Genomic DNA, 15,763 nt, shown 5'->3' with positions numbered 1-15,763 from the left:
AATCTTTATCCCAAAAAAATTGGGGTCGGCTATATGGATTCTCTTTCTTCACTCTAAATTATTTTGGGTTAAATCCTCAGAAATGTGTAATGTTTCTAGGTCATGTTGTACTACTATTTTCTAAGCTAGTTTAGGTCTACCCCTTCTTTTTTTTTTTTTTTTTCTATCCTCTAACCTAATGTGTTCTACTTGTTTAACTGGAGTCTCCGTATGTCTACGCTTCATATGACCAAACTATCTCAATCTCTCTTCTCTCAACTTATCCTCAATTGACACTACTCTTACCTTTTCTCTAACGCTCTCATTACGGACTTTATCTAGTCTAGTATGGTCATTCATTCACTTTAACATTCTCATCTCCATAACTCTCATCTTAGACACATATGACTCCTTTATTGTCCAACACTCACTACCATATAATATGATCGATCGTATAGTTGTACGGTAAAATTTTCATTTCAACTAATTAAGAATCTTACGATCACATAAAACTCCTGTGGCATGTCTCTATTTTAACCATCCAGCTTTAATCTTATGACTCACATACTTCTCACATCCCCCATCTACCTGATTGAGCTGAGATATTTAAAATGATTACTTTTAGGGCAATACCACTTCATCCAAACTAACTCATTCTCTATCACTAGTTCGGCCTTCATTGAATTTGCAATGTGTGTATTCTGTCTTTGTTCTACTTAACTTAAAGCCCTTTGACTTTAGTATACTTCTCTAAAGCTCTAACTTTCTATTGACTCCTTCTCGTGTGTTCTTCTAGTATACTTAAAGCCCTTTGACTTAAAGCCATTCTCATGTATTTTGTCTTCGTTCTATTTAACTTAAAGTCCTTTGACTCTAGTATACTTCTCCAAAGCTCTAACTTTCTACTTAACTTTGGAGCAATACCACTCCATCTAAACTAACTCTTTCCCTATCACCAGTTCAGCCTTCACTAAACTTGCAATGCATATATTCTATTTTCGTTCTACTTAACTTAAAGCCTATTGACTCTAGTATACTTCTCTAAAGCTCTAGCTTTCTATTGACTCCTTCTCGTGTCTCATCTATTAGAACTATATCATCCGCAAACATCATGCACCAAGGGATACTCTCTTGTATATGTTTCGTCAATTCATCTAGAACTAATGTAAACAGGCAAGGGCTCACAACTGGACCTTAGTGTAATCCAACTGAGATAGAAAAATCTCTTGTATCCCCTCTCACTGTGCGCACAATAGATACATATCTTTCATACATATCTTTCAACACTTGTATGTACCTAATAGATACCATCTTTTGTTCTAATATTCTCCATAAGACATCTCTTAGAATTTTATCATAAGCCTTTTCTAAATCGATAAAAATCATATGTAGATCTTTCTTCACATCTCTATATTTCTCCATTAAACTTTTAATGAGAAAGATCGTTTCCATTATTGAACAACCAGGCATGGAGCCAAATTGATTAGGAGAGATAGAAGTGTTATGACGTAGTCGATGTTTCCCCTATAGTTTGAAAAATAACAAAGTAAAACATTTAAGAAAAAATAAATCCTCACAATGGAGGAAACAATAAATTCTTGCAATGGAGGAAATAAAACTTTTCAAAGGAAATACTAAATCCTTACATAAGAGAGATGTCAGGACCCAACCTATGGGCCGAATCGGCACTAAGACCTAGGCCAGCCAAAAGCCCCTGAGGCCTGTAGTAAGCCTAACTATTCCTCAACCAAACTCTAAGGCCCATTTGGGCTCAAATTCAAGAATTCAACCGAACAGAGTCTGGCCATAAAATGGACCATTTAACGAGTATATGATAAATTGGGGAGCTCAGCTCACCCTCCACATAATAAAAATATCATAACTCAAATAGGAGCTTTGCTCCCTCATCCAATCTCATCATGCATGCAGATAATAATTTTGCAAGTCCAACATAACTTTTATATTACTGGGCCAAAATAAAATAAGTGCTTCTAATACATGCGGAGTCTAAAATTTAACTCAATTGTTCAAAATATATTAAATACTTTCAATGGACCTGCGAAGAAGAAAAACAGGTTAACTACAACAATAATCCTCTTGTAGCCTGAAAAAATAAATGAACAGGAGTAAGCGTTTGACTCAGAGAGTAAAATATCAATTTTAACCATAATCTCTATAGCTATCTAAAGCTAATGCACCATGTGGAATGAAATACAACATCGTTATAAATTTCATACAAAATACATCAAAAAGGTAAATTGGAGTACTCACACACCCAACACTGTCAAACAATACATATATGGGAGCTGATCCCCTATACAGCCCTCTTATTCCAACCTCTGCAAGCGAGTGTCTCTCAAGCTAGACTCTCGCTTAATAAACCAAATACGAGGTCCCAGCAAGTGTCTCTCAAGCCATGTCTATCCCGCAGGATAGGGTCGTAGCGAGTGTCTCTCAAACCGTGTCTACCCGTCCTATCCATATCCAATACCATATCACACGCACGTCATGCACACACACTGCTCCAAATTACCACAAACAACATCCATGGCACTTCAATAATTATGAATGCAATATAAAACGTACCTAGTAGTTAACTATATAGATATATATTTATAAGTGATGCATGTGCATACTTCAACATATAATAATATCGAAATTATAATTAAAATTAATATTTTACTCACAAACTCAACCGAAGTCACTGTGGCTGCTGGGAGGAGGAAGAAGGCTGTCCTGGCTCACCTGATAATTTTATTACAATTATTTAATACATTTGACTCAATACAAACTAAGAAAAGACCAAAGACATCCTAAGTCGTGCTGAAAATCCGGCAGAATCTCCTTTATACCTAGGACCTACCTAATCTACAAAAGGACTTAAGACGCACTTCTATATTCACAAATCACACACCTACAACTCAATCATATCACACAGCCCCTCCTGGGCCCATTCAAACAGTCAACAATCATAATATGAAAAATTACAGTTTAGTCCTTATAATTAACTAATTTGCAAAAACTACTCAAATGAGCTCTAAAAAATCTAAAACTTCTCCCTGTGGTCTTTAGCAATATTACTAAGCTAATGCAAAATGAATTATAATTTTCTAAGCTACCACGAATATTCTATGGATTTTTAATCTAATTCAAGCACTAAATAATTAAGAAAAAGTAAGGTTTGGGTTTACCTATGCCAATTCCGACCCCGGGAACGTGCTCGGGATGTCTGACAATGGTGGGGTAGCCAAAATCTCGACCCAATTCCAAGACTTTTTCGGTAGCCTGTCTGTCTAGCCCGATATTTACAAACACGGACAACCATTGAATTTTTATGAATTGAAGGTCCTACACGAAGTCCACAATACGGGGGTTAGTATATAATTTTTACGAAATTTTCTAAGCTCATTTAGTGCTCAAAAAAACACTACGAAGTTTCTTGGGACCCACCGAAAAATAGTGTCGAAAAATTTTGAAATTTATATTGCCGCGAAGCTCTCGACGAGTGGAGCACTTCGGTACTTTCGGTTTTCTCATAGAGTTCACGGTTTACGAGAAATTTAGCCCAAAAGTCAAAATATGATAAAACTTCCTGGACAAAAATTGGGCAAACCGCTCAATGAATTTTAGTGTTTTTTGTATCTATGGAAAATTCTCGAGGTGTAGAAGAGTTTTAACACAAGACCCGGTTCAATCGGTGGCCGGATTGGCCGGATTTTGGCTGTGAAGGCGAAACGACGTGCGCACGCGGGGGGGACTTCTTGCGTCGTTTTCGGCCACTTGGAGCGTCGGCCGGCGGTGGGGAGGTGCTGGGGCGGTGCGCTGGCAAGTGGGGAGGGCTGGGGTGGGGATGGCGGCGACGCGGCGAGAGGAGATGAGAGGAGAGAGAAAACGGGAGAGAGAGAGGAGATGTCGGGTGTGAGCGAGAGGAGGAAGAAGAAAAAGAAAAAGAAAAAGAAAATGTCGGTCCGATTCGATCGATCCGATCCAGTCCGGTTCGATTCAAGATACAAAATTTTAAATTTTTACTCTGCCTTGGGACCGAAAACGATGCCCAAAAATTTCGAAAAAATTCTAAAAAACTCAGAAAAATTCGTAGAGTCCAAATATATTTTTAGTTTTTCCATGTGGTCTTTAAATTAATTTTTAAAAATCATCAAAGTTTTATATTTTCGGAAAATCAAACTCGATTTCTAAAATCTAAAAAATTTCAAATAATTTTCTAAAATTTAAATAAAATAAAATATTAATATTTACTCAAAATAATAAATTTAAAATTAAGGGTGTTACAAGAGATAACAAATCTTTTTAAAGGAGGAGACATAATTCAGATGGACTAACGGCAAATATAAATGAATTAAGGACAAACATAAATATGTTCCAAAATGATATAGATATAAGGATTATCGATAAAAATACAAAATAAACATAAAAAAAATATATATTAAAAATAAAGAAAGGGGCAATTAATAGTGAAAATACTTAGCCACTCAAAAAACTCACAAGGCAAAAAAAGGGAGAGGATGAAGAAAATAAAGAGACTGTTAGGGAATCCGATTCATTCATAAAATAATAAATTATTATTTAGATAAGTATAATTCTAATATTAGATAGAAAATACATAATTTCACTTAAACATAAATTTAAAATTTTATTGTTTTAAAATGCACATCTATCCATAAAAAGCCAAAGGTAAATCTCCATAAAATAGAGGTGAATTTCATGCATTATTTTAATGATTTAGATTTATCGGAATTAAAAAGTAAGATTTTGATGCAATGTAATTGAATACATATTAAATTGATCGGTCGGATCAATTATAATTTATAATTAAATTGAATAAGGAAGTGATCCCATATAATTTAGCTAATCAGACTGATAAATCCATATGGCAAATTAAAGAGTAAGATCTTTTTCAAATGTTAACGAACAAAAAAAATTGAACCAAAATCTTATAAATGGTTTTTAAATTCACTAAAGCTAATGTAAATATAATTTAATAAATTAATATTGAAAATTTAATTTTAAATAATTAAAATTTAATTAATTAAAATTATTTATTTATTTATATTAAAACGGTTACATAACAGTGTTTTGATGGCAAATTTGAATTAAAGGCTTAATAGCATTTTCCCATAATCCATATAATGGGGATGGTTTTTGATGTATTTTGGTTTTGAGTTTAATCAGAAGCAAGTGCGGAAGTTTTGAAGTGTTATTAGTTTTTATTAATTTTGTTTTTATAAAAATATATATTATTTCTTAATGTCTTCAATGTTTCTATTGAATTTTATTCGATGCTTCTATTGAATTTTGTCCATATTCTATATAAAATTTGATATATAAAAGTATTAAATTTTAATTTAGAATATATTGTAATTTTATAATCATTTAATTATTTATTTATTGAAGAAATAATTTGAAAATATTTTAATAATATCATTATATTTAACAAATGCCTAATTACAATACTGTTCAAGCTAAAGTCTCTTCCGACTCCACCTCCTGTATTATCACTGGTGCAGTCATATATGCTGTTTTATATGAAGCAGATTTTTCTCTGCTAAGCCCAACAAACAGAAACAATATTTAAGTAAAATATTTATAAATAAGGTGTTGAATTGTACGGATATTAACAATAGACGCTATGAAGGTTGGATGAATGAAAAAGATGTGGCGTGCCGACACTGGGCTAACGTCCTTCTCCAACATAGACGGTGACCGACACTGTTTTCTGCCCACTCCATAGATATTAATTGAGGAAGAACAAGGAAGACGAGGTAGGAAGAAGGAAACTTCCGCCACGCGCTGCCGTCTCTAGAGCCAAACTACCACTTGTAAAACAACTGGCGAAGGTCAATTTCCCTTGGTTTTAAATATAAATACATCTCATGTGCCCACACAAAACCGGGTTCTCAACTTTCAGATAGATATATCTGTTGTCCTAAGCTTCCGCGTCTTTCACACTTCCAACTCCTTGTAGGAATATACTTCCAACTCCTTGTTTGGATGTCTATCTATATATAGAGAGAGTATCTTATCCAATCTCAATTACTTCCTTATCATTTTCTAGTTTCTGCTATATATAAACAACCATTAATCTCCTTCAATTCTGCCTTCTTGCTATATAACCATCCCTTAATTTTATCATGATTTCCGATAAGCTTTCACCTCCATATTCGCCTTCAACTTCACCCAAATCTGCTCTAACAAGATTGCGACGCAAATTATCTCCAAGGAGAGCCGACAGTCGGCGTTCTCTTTCTCCTCCTCCATCAACTAATGGTGCTATCGCCACCGAACTTCAAAAGGTCTTCAACTACTTCGACGAGAATGGAGATGGAAAGATATCTGCGGATGAGTTGCGGAGCTGCGTGAGGACGATGGGAGGGGACCTTTCTAATGAGGAAGCGGAGTCTGCCGTAAGCTCATCTGATATGGACGGAGATGGACTGTTAGGTTTCGAGGATTTCCAAAGGCTTATGGAGAGCAGCACCTCCGAGGACGATAAGAAGGAAGAGCTCAAGCACGCGTTTAGCATGTACGAGACGGAGCCTGGCTCTGGATTCATTAACCCTACCAGTTTGAAGAGAATGCTGAATCGATTGGGCGAGTCAAGGTCCCTTGACGACTGTAAGGCCATGATTGGAACTTTCGACCTTAATGGAGATGGCGTCCTTAGCTTCCACGAGTTTACTGTCATGATGCGCTGATTCCTCTAACTCCATATATTACAGGCTTTTTTTTTTTTTTTTTTTTTCTGTACAGATACAGTTCACATATTGGAATGTTTCCTTCTAAATTCATTAATCCAAAATTTGACACAAATAACGATAATTTCATGCCATGATCTGCAAGTTGTTACAGTTATAAAACGCCTAGTCCCAATTAAGTAACAGAGAACCATGCCGTTTTGTCTCACTAACAGCTACACGTAAAGACATTACATCGTCATAAAACCACCTTGGTTTACCAACATATCAGGATCAAGATGTCTTCAACTTCAAATATTAAAGCCTTAAATTCCATTAAGAGTAACCACAACTTTGCGGGCAGTAGGGTGGTCACGGTGTTCACACAGCCATATTCCCTGAACCTCGCAAGAAAAAGATGGATATATTACGTGATTGTATTCGAATGATAGAAAAGAATCAGAAAATTAAATAAAAAAAAAAAGCCAATAATCTTGCAAGTATAATGTGGAGAAGGGCTGCTCCAGATTGTGATAATGACTAGTTTTGTTCAACAGGTAAAAAAACGTTTCCATAAAATTTCAAATGGTTCAGGAGTCTGTATCATGCTGGCCTTCATATCACTGGCTTTGAACATTTCTATCAATACATGCTCATTGCATATGCTAATAAGTACATGCGTATTTCCGGCGATTATGAAGACAAGCACAAACAAGCAGGTGAAGTTAACCCATTGGATAGTAAACCTTTTTCTATATTTTTAAGGAAGATAAATTTATTGTTTATTTTCATCAAGGACTTTATTGTACTAAAGCAGATAAGAACATAACTTATCATTAACAGACAATTCTAGACAATCCCAAAATAACATGTTCACACACCTGCCAGGTCCCCATATTAAGCTTTCCATTTGTGATTGGAATCCTGCACAGGAACATAAACCTCGTAAAACGGACAATACAAATTTAAGTGAAAGAAACATAGAAACTATGAGTGTGGAGTATTCTCACGTAAGTGCACATCCAAACATTGATGATTTGATGTGCGCTGGCATGTCATCTGGACCTGAAAGTGTTTCCCAGTACAACATCAGCACACATGCACCAGAGAAAGCTAAGAAACAAGAGAAAGGATGGCAAGGAAAGGGGCCAGAATCACAAATTGTAAATTTATGGTGTCATTCCTAGCATATACACTTGTATATTTTTGTGAACCAAGACGGTGAAGCCTTCAATCTTTTGCTGATAAAACAGAAAAGGAATGTCAGATTTACATTATGAGGTTGAGATTTTCAAGATCCTTTTCGTTTGGGAGGAGTGGGAGGAGGTAGGGTAAGGTAAGGGTTTTTTTTTTTTTTTTTTAATTAAGATAAGGTAAAGTAATGAGAGGTAACGTAAAGTTTTTTAATATTATATTATTTGAGAGGAAGGTAAGGTAAATAATATGTTTTGTTTGAATCAAAGGTAAGAATCAGTAATAACTAATTTTTAATTTATAAAACCGATAATAACTAATATTTAATTTATAAAACCCTTTACAACACCCCAATTTGGTGGATTAAGAAACTAAAGGTTTTGGAGGATTTTAAAACCTCCAAAAACCTTAACCTTCCCAATAAACCTCCCTCCCAAACAAGTCCATGTATCTTAATTGCATTAAAAAAAAACTTACCCTCCCTCCAAAAACTTGCTCCCAAAAGAAGTGTTAGTGTTTAGAATAGCTATAGGCTAGAGGTTTTTCCCAAACAAGTTTGAGCTTAATCATAGTTCCTATCTGTTCTACCTTGGTAACTAATTTAAACAAAAATAATCTGGGGCACTAAAATCGTATTTCTGTTTGTGGAAAGCTAGCCACAACGTATTAAGTTAATTGGATTTTGGAAAAAGGCAAAATGCAATTGGAGACATCGAATATGAAGCTGAGACTAACCTTCCAAAGTATGCTTCCAAGGTGCAGACCTCCCCTGAAAAGTGAAAACGCAAGCAATTAGCAAAAGGAAGGCCTCCAGTAGTAAAATAACTTAACTATAGCATAGAAAAAGACTTAAAAAACCTCAGGAACTATCTTATTGAGGAATGTCTCGGTGTCATCTCGAACATCAGAGTCATAATTCTCGTTGATAGTAAGAGAGGCACTTGTGTGGTGTACTGAAATATAGAAATAAAAAGGAGAAAAGCCAAACAATCATCAACAATTAATTTTGAAAAGGAAAGAAAGAAAAGATAGGGGCTTTAAGACTTACAGAAGAGATGTGCAAGGCCGCACTTGAATTCTGATAAGTCTGAACCAATTTCATTCAAAATCTGGATTTAAAGAATCAACAAAGAGAAGTTATTTTGTTAAAAATTGGTGAAGCTGGATAAGAAATCTGAAATTGGGAAATCAAAAATCAAACAACCATGGATTGGAAATAGAATTGTTTTCAACTAAAAACACAAAATAAAGGGTGGTAACCTTGGGAGTAATAAGATGGCAGCCTCGGCGCTGTGGGGGTAGGGTAATCGTCTTCTGCGCCCACTTAGGTGCGGCCGTAGCCATGGAGTTAGAATCGCTGTTGAGAGAAGAAGGTTTAGCGGTGTACAGGGAATTCACGCGAACCACCGGTGGAGCCGATGCCGACACCCAGACGGGCTTCGCTGCTGACAAAAACACAGAGGAGGAGGCGGCTTGTACCTGCATCTGCATTGGTGGTCCTCCTTCTAAGCCCAGCTGTCCAAGAAGGCCCAGAGCACCAAATTTATTCCTCAATCTTAAGATGGGCTTGTTTGATCTGTAGCTGTTCGTCGACAGGGCCCTGTGATTTTAGGGTAACTAGTGGTTGAACTTACTCCAATTCAGTTCACCGCTTTCAAGTTTATTAGATGTTGAAATAAGCTTTACATTGCGCTCGTGGCCCATAATGAGCTCTTTATCACGATCAATGTGTCGCAAGACATATATATATATATATATATATATATATATATATATATATATATATATATATATATATATATATATAATAAAATCATAAACTTATAAATAAATATCAAGTGTTTAAATAATTAATTTGAAAATATATTATTTATCAATCAATTATAATTATTTTTATTGATTTATATGAATTCACTGATAAAAAAATATAAGTTAATAAAGAATATTAATTAATTGATGTATAAATAAAAATGTAGAGATAATAATTATTTATAATTTATTTGAGTTGATTTATTTTTTTAATTTTCAAAATTATATTAAATATTCGTTTTACTTATATATATATAAACTAATTAAAAAATATAAATAATCCATTATTTATTAAATTTTAAAATTTAAAATTTAATAAAATTTATTAACACTACACAATAAAGTCATTACTTACTTTTTTTATATTAAATATGGTACTTATTAAAATATCTCTCTTTTCGCTAATTCGATATCGTAATTTAATTATTTTTTATATAATTATATTTTTAATTATTTATTGTGTTTTTTTTAATTTTGATATTTATGTTTGATAATCTATTTGTTAAATCTCATCTATTTGTGTGCATAAATATATATTATGCTTCAAATAATAAATGTATATATTATGCTTCAAATAATAAATGTTCTTATAAAAAATTTAGAGTTTAAAATTATTTAATATATAAAAAGCATAAAGATTATTCAATTTTAAAAATACTAATAAATGTCACACGCAGTTATTCAACTTTATGAATATTTTTATAAAAGTCACTAAATTTTAATTTTTTTTATAAAACTCATTAAATTTCAATTTGATTTCATAAAAATAATTGTGATCCGAAATTAAAAATTTTTAAATTAATTTATTGACCTGTTAACTAATTTATAAATAAAATTATTTTATTTTATCAATTTTTTTTAAATATAATACATAAAATACATTCAGCTATCTTCGTGCCATCGAATCTCTCATATTTCTTTGTTTTTTTTCTACTAGTAACTATTAGTTGAATAATTTTATTTATAAAATAATTAACAGGTCAACATATTAATATGAAAATATTTAATTTCATGATATATTAACTTTTATAAAATAAAATTAAATTTTAATTAATTTTATAAAAAAATTAAAATTTGATAATTTTTATAAAAAATATTTATGAAATCAAATAATTACGTATCATAATTACCCATTTATCCACACATAAAATAAAATTATAATTGATTAAAATTTTTATTATTAATAAAATTTTATAATATAATTAATAAAAATATAAAATACATATAAATTTATATTATTAAAATAAAATAATAAATAAGACACGAGTAAAATCACTAGTGGAGATTTATTTGAGAAAATTTATTGGCTACATTTGGAGACATTTAATATTTAATGAGTCGTAATTAAATTGAGTATAATCAATTATTAAAAAAATAAAGTAACAAAGTATTTGTGATAATTATTCAATAATTAAGTATAAAAAATTTGGACATTTACTGTAGAAAATCACAAAAAAAATATTTATTGGAAAATTTGCATGATACTTCTTTATTAATTAAATTTTAAAGTTATAAATTCATTCTTTAAATTTTAATTAGAATTTAAAGTCATAATTTTAGATAAGGGCTTGGTTGTTCAGTATTGATGTCCCGATTGCTATGCGCATCGCGTAAAAAATACGATTAGGCCGCAAATTGGTTAAAATGGCAGCAGGCGCAGGTGTTAAGGCGGATCATAACCAGTGGGATTTATGCTCCTGTGATGGATAATTGTTGTCGCAGCGGCCTGTTGGGTAGATTCGCATTCACTCGATCGCTCGTTTCCATTTTGAATATATTCTTTGTTCCACTGCTTCACACATAGCCACCAAGATAATTTAATAAAATTTTATAATTTATTTTTTTTATAAAATTATTAATAATGAATAATTTTATTAATTTAATAAAAAATCATTATTATTTTACAAATTTAATAAATAAATTATAAATAATAAGTTTTTATTAAAAAGCTATGAAAACATATATTTTTTTGAATGAAGTTATGAAAACGTGTTACCTATTTAAATTACGTTACATTAAAAAAATTAATTGCATTCAATAATTTTTTTTAAGTTAATAAAAATTTTCATATGATCAAATTATCTTATTTTATTATGTTCATATATAATTTGGCATTCCCCTTCTCATGTGATCAAATTCTTATTTCCTCTTCTGATATAGAATGGGCAGCAATTGGCGGTGGAGCTGGTGGTTACTGGTACTAGGATTGGGGGTGATGTGCACAACAATTGTAAGCGCCGGTGCTTCTAAAGGGGAAGAGCCTCTCGTCACCAGAATCGGTTTTGGATCGTGCGCCAACCAAAGTGCCCCTCAGGTTTCTCTCGTTTGACTATCTTTCGATGACTAGTTTGTTTTGCTTACTCTCGACTGCTTGTATGCCCTTTTCCTTCATTAGCCAGGTTTATATTGTTGGCTTGGCTAAACGGTGCATCTCCCGTATAAATCATTGCTCTGATTTGAATCCGAGTAGAGTGATTTGATTTAAAGCTTTGCTTAATGTGGCATCCATTGCTTCCTGCTCCCTACTTCAGGGAAGTACTTCACTGAGAGCAAATATGAATCTGCTTCTATGCAGCCCATCTGGAATGCAATAATCGACTTTGATCCCCAACTTTTTATTTGGCTCGGTGACAACATTTATGGAGACGTTAGACGCCCTTTTAAATTCTTCGGCGAGGAAAGGACAATTGGGCCATGGAAGAATGTTCCCAGGTTTGTCCCTTCCTCTCAGCAGGAAATGGAGTCCAGATACCATAAAGCTAAGGCTAATCCTGGTTATTCTCGTCTTCGACATACTGCTAAGGTTCTTCCCTCTCAATTTCTCTACTTTAATCCTTGTCAACAGTCTCAAGTAATAATGCATGGGTGTTGCAGGTAATTGGCACCTGGGATGACCATGATTATGGATTAAATGATGCTGGAAAAGAATTTACTGAGAAAGTCAACAACCAGAGACTACTACTCAATTTCTTAGATGAACCTCACGACAGTCCTCGGTGAGGAATTGTTTTCCTACAATAACATTTTTTGTATCCTCAACTGATTAACGTTTGCACAGGTTAAAATATTGTTGTTTGCCATTTGCTTTTGAGTGATATTTTGTTTGGACACCAGTTTAATCGCTATGGCTTCAATATTGTAGGCGCAAACAGGAAGGTGTATATGCATCTTATACTTTTGGCCCTACAAACAGACAAATTAAGGTATACAAGTTTTTTTTTTGTTTTTTTTTTTAATTTTTTTTTTATCACATACTCTATTTGTGCTTTCATTTTCATAGGATGGTATCTGCAGGGGCAATTGTGTTTATGATTTTATTGTTTATGGTAGCATACTGTAATTGATGTGGAGCTCTGGGAGCTGTATATTTGTTTGCCTCTTTTATATATATGAGGCAAACTTTCAATGCATACTGAATAATGGTGATTAAACTTATTCAGGTTATTCTCTTAGATACAAGATACCACAGAGACCCTTTGCGTAGTGATGGAAGTTTCCTGGGAAGTTCTCAGTGGACATGGCTAGAAAAAGAGTTGAATGGACCCAAAACAGCCATCACCATAATTGGATCTTCTGTTCAGGTATTATGTAATTTTATCTTTGACCGCTAATCAGGTTTATGCACATACAAGCAAGCTTTAATGCTTGCACAAATGCACATATTCATACACATATTTGCACGTGGTACCATTCTCTATTGAATAATCTAGCACATGTTTTTCCTATGCTTTGATTTCCTTGAATCAATTAAGACTAATGGATTAAAAAGAATAATCTGGTTTAACCAATTGTTATTCCAGTAGCCTTCGTGATCCAGTCTTGACATTATCTGCAAGAGTATGATCTTAGGTTAATTGATTCATCGTTTCATCTGGCTTTCCACATTTAATTGTCTCAACTTTTTTGTGTTGAGTTGAGCAGTTTGTCATTCAATGTACTGACCCAAAAGGGGTCCAATTGCATGATCTGTTTCGTCCATGAGCTATGGGAGTCTCTTTGCTACAGTATATTTAGAATTTTTTTGCTGGTGGTTTGGACTCTTATCACCCTTCCAGAACCCTGCAATGGTTGCATAACATGTTATAATGGTCATTTTTACACAAAATTTATGGAAATTATGGTATGTGGTCAAGAAAGAGTCTTAATGAGCTTGTTTTCAAGTCAATGTTTTAAAGAGCTTGCAGATGTTGCTTTCTGCTTCTGCATATGGAAGCAGTTTTGGTGTATGTTCATTGCATTATGGCTGGCCTTCTTTGGTGTACAAGGAATGATTGGAGATCAGAAGGTCATTTATATCTGACAACTGATGCCTAATATTACATTCTTAATTTAACTACCACGTTCTCCATCCTGAATTCTTTTGACATTTTTGTATATACATATACGGTTTCTCACTAGATAGGTCTTTTTATTCTGTTATTATGGGTTAATTATGCTCTTACTTCTTCCCTCACAATTCAGGTTATATCAAATCTTTCAGCAACCACTGGTCCATTGTTTTATTTGGAGTCTTGGGGACGTTTCCCAAAGGAGAGGAATCGCCTATTTAAATTGATACTAGATAGTAAGGTGAGTTTTTCTTTAGTGCAAAACCTTACTTATTACATTTATTATTTATTTTAAAGTTTTGGTCCAGAATGGAAACATGCACTATTGTTTTCCAGTGTTCCAAATTTACTATTCATTTTTTCTTGTGCAGAGAGAAGGTATCTTTTTCATTAGTGGGGACGTTCATTTTGGAGAAATCTCTCGATATGACTGCGCTACTGGATATCCACTGTATGACGTGACCTCAAGTGGACTTACCCAAGCTGTTGAGAAGGCAGTCCGGCGGCCATTGAATTTAATAGTGAGATTTGTGGCTTGGTTGACACCAACTACAATGAGAGTAATGAACCAAAACTGCAGATTCAGGTCATGTACATATGGTATGCAAGGATTAGCATTCTCATTGTGAGAATTTTTTTTAGGTCCATTTTTTGATATTTTGAATTCGAATTTTTCTGTAGGCCTGCCCAATTTTGGAGCAATTGAAATAGACTGGAGTGCAACTCCTGTAACCTTGAAGCTTGAAGTGAGGGACACGAATGGATACCCTGTCACTGGTGTAAAATTTCCATTGTTGGAGCTGCAATCACTTAGCATGAACCCTGTGACATCCATTAAATTAGGAAGGCATAAAAGTCATTGCTCTCTTGAAGTAAATTTACCATGGATTATCAGATACCGCCTGGCAATTTTATTCTATTTCTCTATGACTGGTATGTCTTCTCATACTTGTTAATTGCATCCTTCATGAATGAATTTTGCTAATCGGCTGAAACTATTTTCTGCTTGCCCATTCATGGCAAGTGGAAATGCTGCGAAAGGAAAGAAGGATAGCAAAGTATGTATTTATGCAAACCGGCAAAATGAGCCTTCCACCATGGAGGCGTAAAAAACATTTATTTTAATTAAATATTAATAATTTTAATTAAGTACTAATAAATAGCCAACTCTTCCCATGTATTGTCCTCTGAGCAGTAAAATATCACCATAAAAATATATCTTAGGATTTTTTTTTTTAACTCAATGGTTTTGGTAGATTTGTTGTTTGCATTAAGTTTAAATAAACACTTTAGCTTCCGCTGATATGACCTTTTCCTATTTCACTAAATTGTGATGTTTCCAATTGTATGTTGCAGTGTTGCTTCTTGCTGTGATAGGATTCGTGTATGCAGTTGTATCAGCCTGCAGGCGATGCTTCCGCAAATGCAAGTTTGATTGACCATGTCTTGATGGTGACATTAAGTTTTAGGATATAGGTTTCCTCATCAGGAAACTGATTTCCGTCCCACTAATTGGTACATTATTTTGATCTTAGATGTTTTGGCCTTTTCTGATAGAATTAAGCCCTATTTTTACTAGTTCCACGGCATTTTCAAAGTCCAGGGAAATATTGCGGGTGCTCTCCTCTATCTCCTCTCTTTCGTTTTTGTTGCTTTTTGTTGGTAACCAGTTAAATGGTGCAACATGAGATAGTAGTTGAGGTTGTATGATATTAGAAGCCCAGTTGCATAATTACAGTAAACTTTTGATTCCTGAAACAA

The 15,763-nt window shown here is 33.5% G+C and overlaps 3 protein-coding genes across 4 annotated transcripts; 2 read left to right on the top strand and 1 right to left on the bottom strand.

Moving 5' to 3' along the window:
* The first annotated feature begins 5,724 nt into the window (after positions 1-5,724).
* LOC110658423 (calcium-binding protein CML38-like) lies at positions 5,725-6,826 on the top strand. Its single transcript, XM_021816024.2, has one exon. It carries the CDS (start codon positions 6,129-6,131, stop codon positions 6,690-6,692), a length of 564 nt encoding a protein of 187 aa, XP_021671716.2. The 5' UTR covers positions 5,725-6,128; the 3' UTR covers positions 6,693-6,826.
* Positions 6,760-9,472, bottom strand: LOC110658422 (uncharacterized). The gene is made up of 7 exons (XM_021816023.2): positions 9,126-9,472; positions 8,914-8,974; positions 8,724-8,818; positions 8,601-8,634; positions 7,682-7,736; positions 7,553-7,595; positions 6,760-7,069 (listed from the first exon to the last, which is right to left on the bottom strand). Exons 1-7 carry the CDS (start codon positions 9,354-9,356, stop codon positions 6,998-7,000), a joined length of 591 nt encoding a protein of 196 aa, XP_021671715.1. The 5' UTR covers positions 9,357-9,472; the 3' UTR covers positions 6,760-6,997.
* Positions 9,473-11,769: 2,297 nt separating this feature from the next.
* On the top strand, positions 11,770-15,763 carry LOC110658421 (uncharacterized). Of its 2 annotated transcripts, none has more exons than XM_021816020.2 (9): positions 11,770-11,988; positions 12,250-12,477; positions 12,549-12,670; positions 12,817-12,877; positions 13,115-13,255; positions 14,136-14,243; positions 14,374-14,602; positions 14,684-14,935; positions 15,359-15,763. In XM_021816020.2, the coding sequence occupies exons 1-9, from the start codon at positions 11,836-11,838 to the stop codon at positions 15,439-15,441; spliced, it is 1,377 nt and encodes a 458-aa protein (XP_021671712.2). In that variant the 5' UTR covers positions 11,770-11,835; the 3' UTR covers positions 15,442-15,763. The 2 variants fall into 2 exon arrangements, with proteins under 2 accessions (XP_021671712.2, XP_021671713.2); XM_021816021.2 differs by having other exon boundaries at positions 11,841-11,988; positions 12,206-12,477.

Source organism: Hevea brasiliensis, chromosome 12, assembly GCF_030052815.1.
Source record: "Hevea brasiliensis isolate MT/VB/25A 57/8 chromosome 12, ASM3005281v1, whole genome shotgun sequence".
In the NCBI taxonomy this organism is placed as follows: Eukaryota; Viridiplantae; Streptophyta; class Magnoliopsida; order Malpighiales; family Euphorbiaceae; genus Hevea; species Hevea brasiliensis.
Note: the sequence above shows the minus strand (reverse complement) of the source record. Positions and strands in the feature narration are given on the sequence as shown.

Bases quoted from the DNA above. Each gene is read 5' to 3' on its own strand.
- LOC110658421 (XM_021816020.2), top strand. From the start codon at position 11,836: ATGGGCAGCAATTGGCGGTGGAGCTGGTGGTTACTGGTACTAGGATTG. The intron at 12,671-12,816 runs GTGAGGAATTGT...TCAATATTGTAG, and splicing joins GAACCTCACGACAGTCCTCG to GCGCAAACAGGAAGGTGTAT. The intron at 14,603-14,683 runs GTATGCAAGGAT...ATTTTTCTGTAG, and splicing joins ATTCAGGTCATGTACATATG to GCCTGCCCAATTTTGGAGCA.
- LOC110658423 (XM_021816024.2), top strand. From the start codon at position 6,129: ATGATTTCCGATAAGCTTTCACCTCCATATTCGCCTTCAACTTCACCC.
- LOC110658422 (XM_021816023.2), bottom strand. From the start codon at position 9,356: ATGCAGATGCAGGTACAAGCCGCCTCCTCCTCTGTGTTTTTGTCAGCA. The intron at 8,975-9,125 runs GTTACCACCCTT...CTTTAAATCCAG, and splicing joins GCCATCTTATTACTCCCAAG to ATTTTGAATGAAATTGGTTC. The intron at 8,819-8,913 runs GTAAGTCTTAAA...TCTATATTTCAG, and splicing joins CGGCCTTGCACATCTCTTCT to TACACCACACAAGTGCCTCT.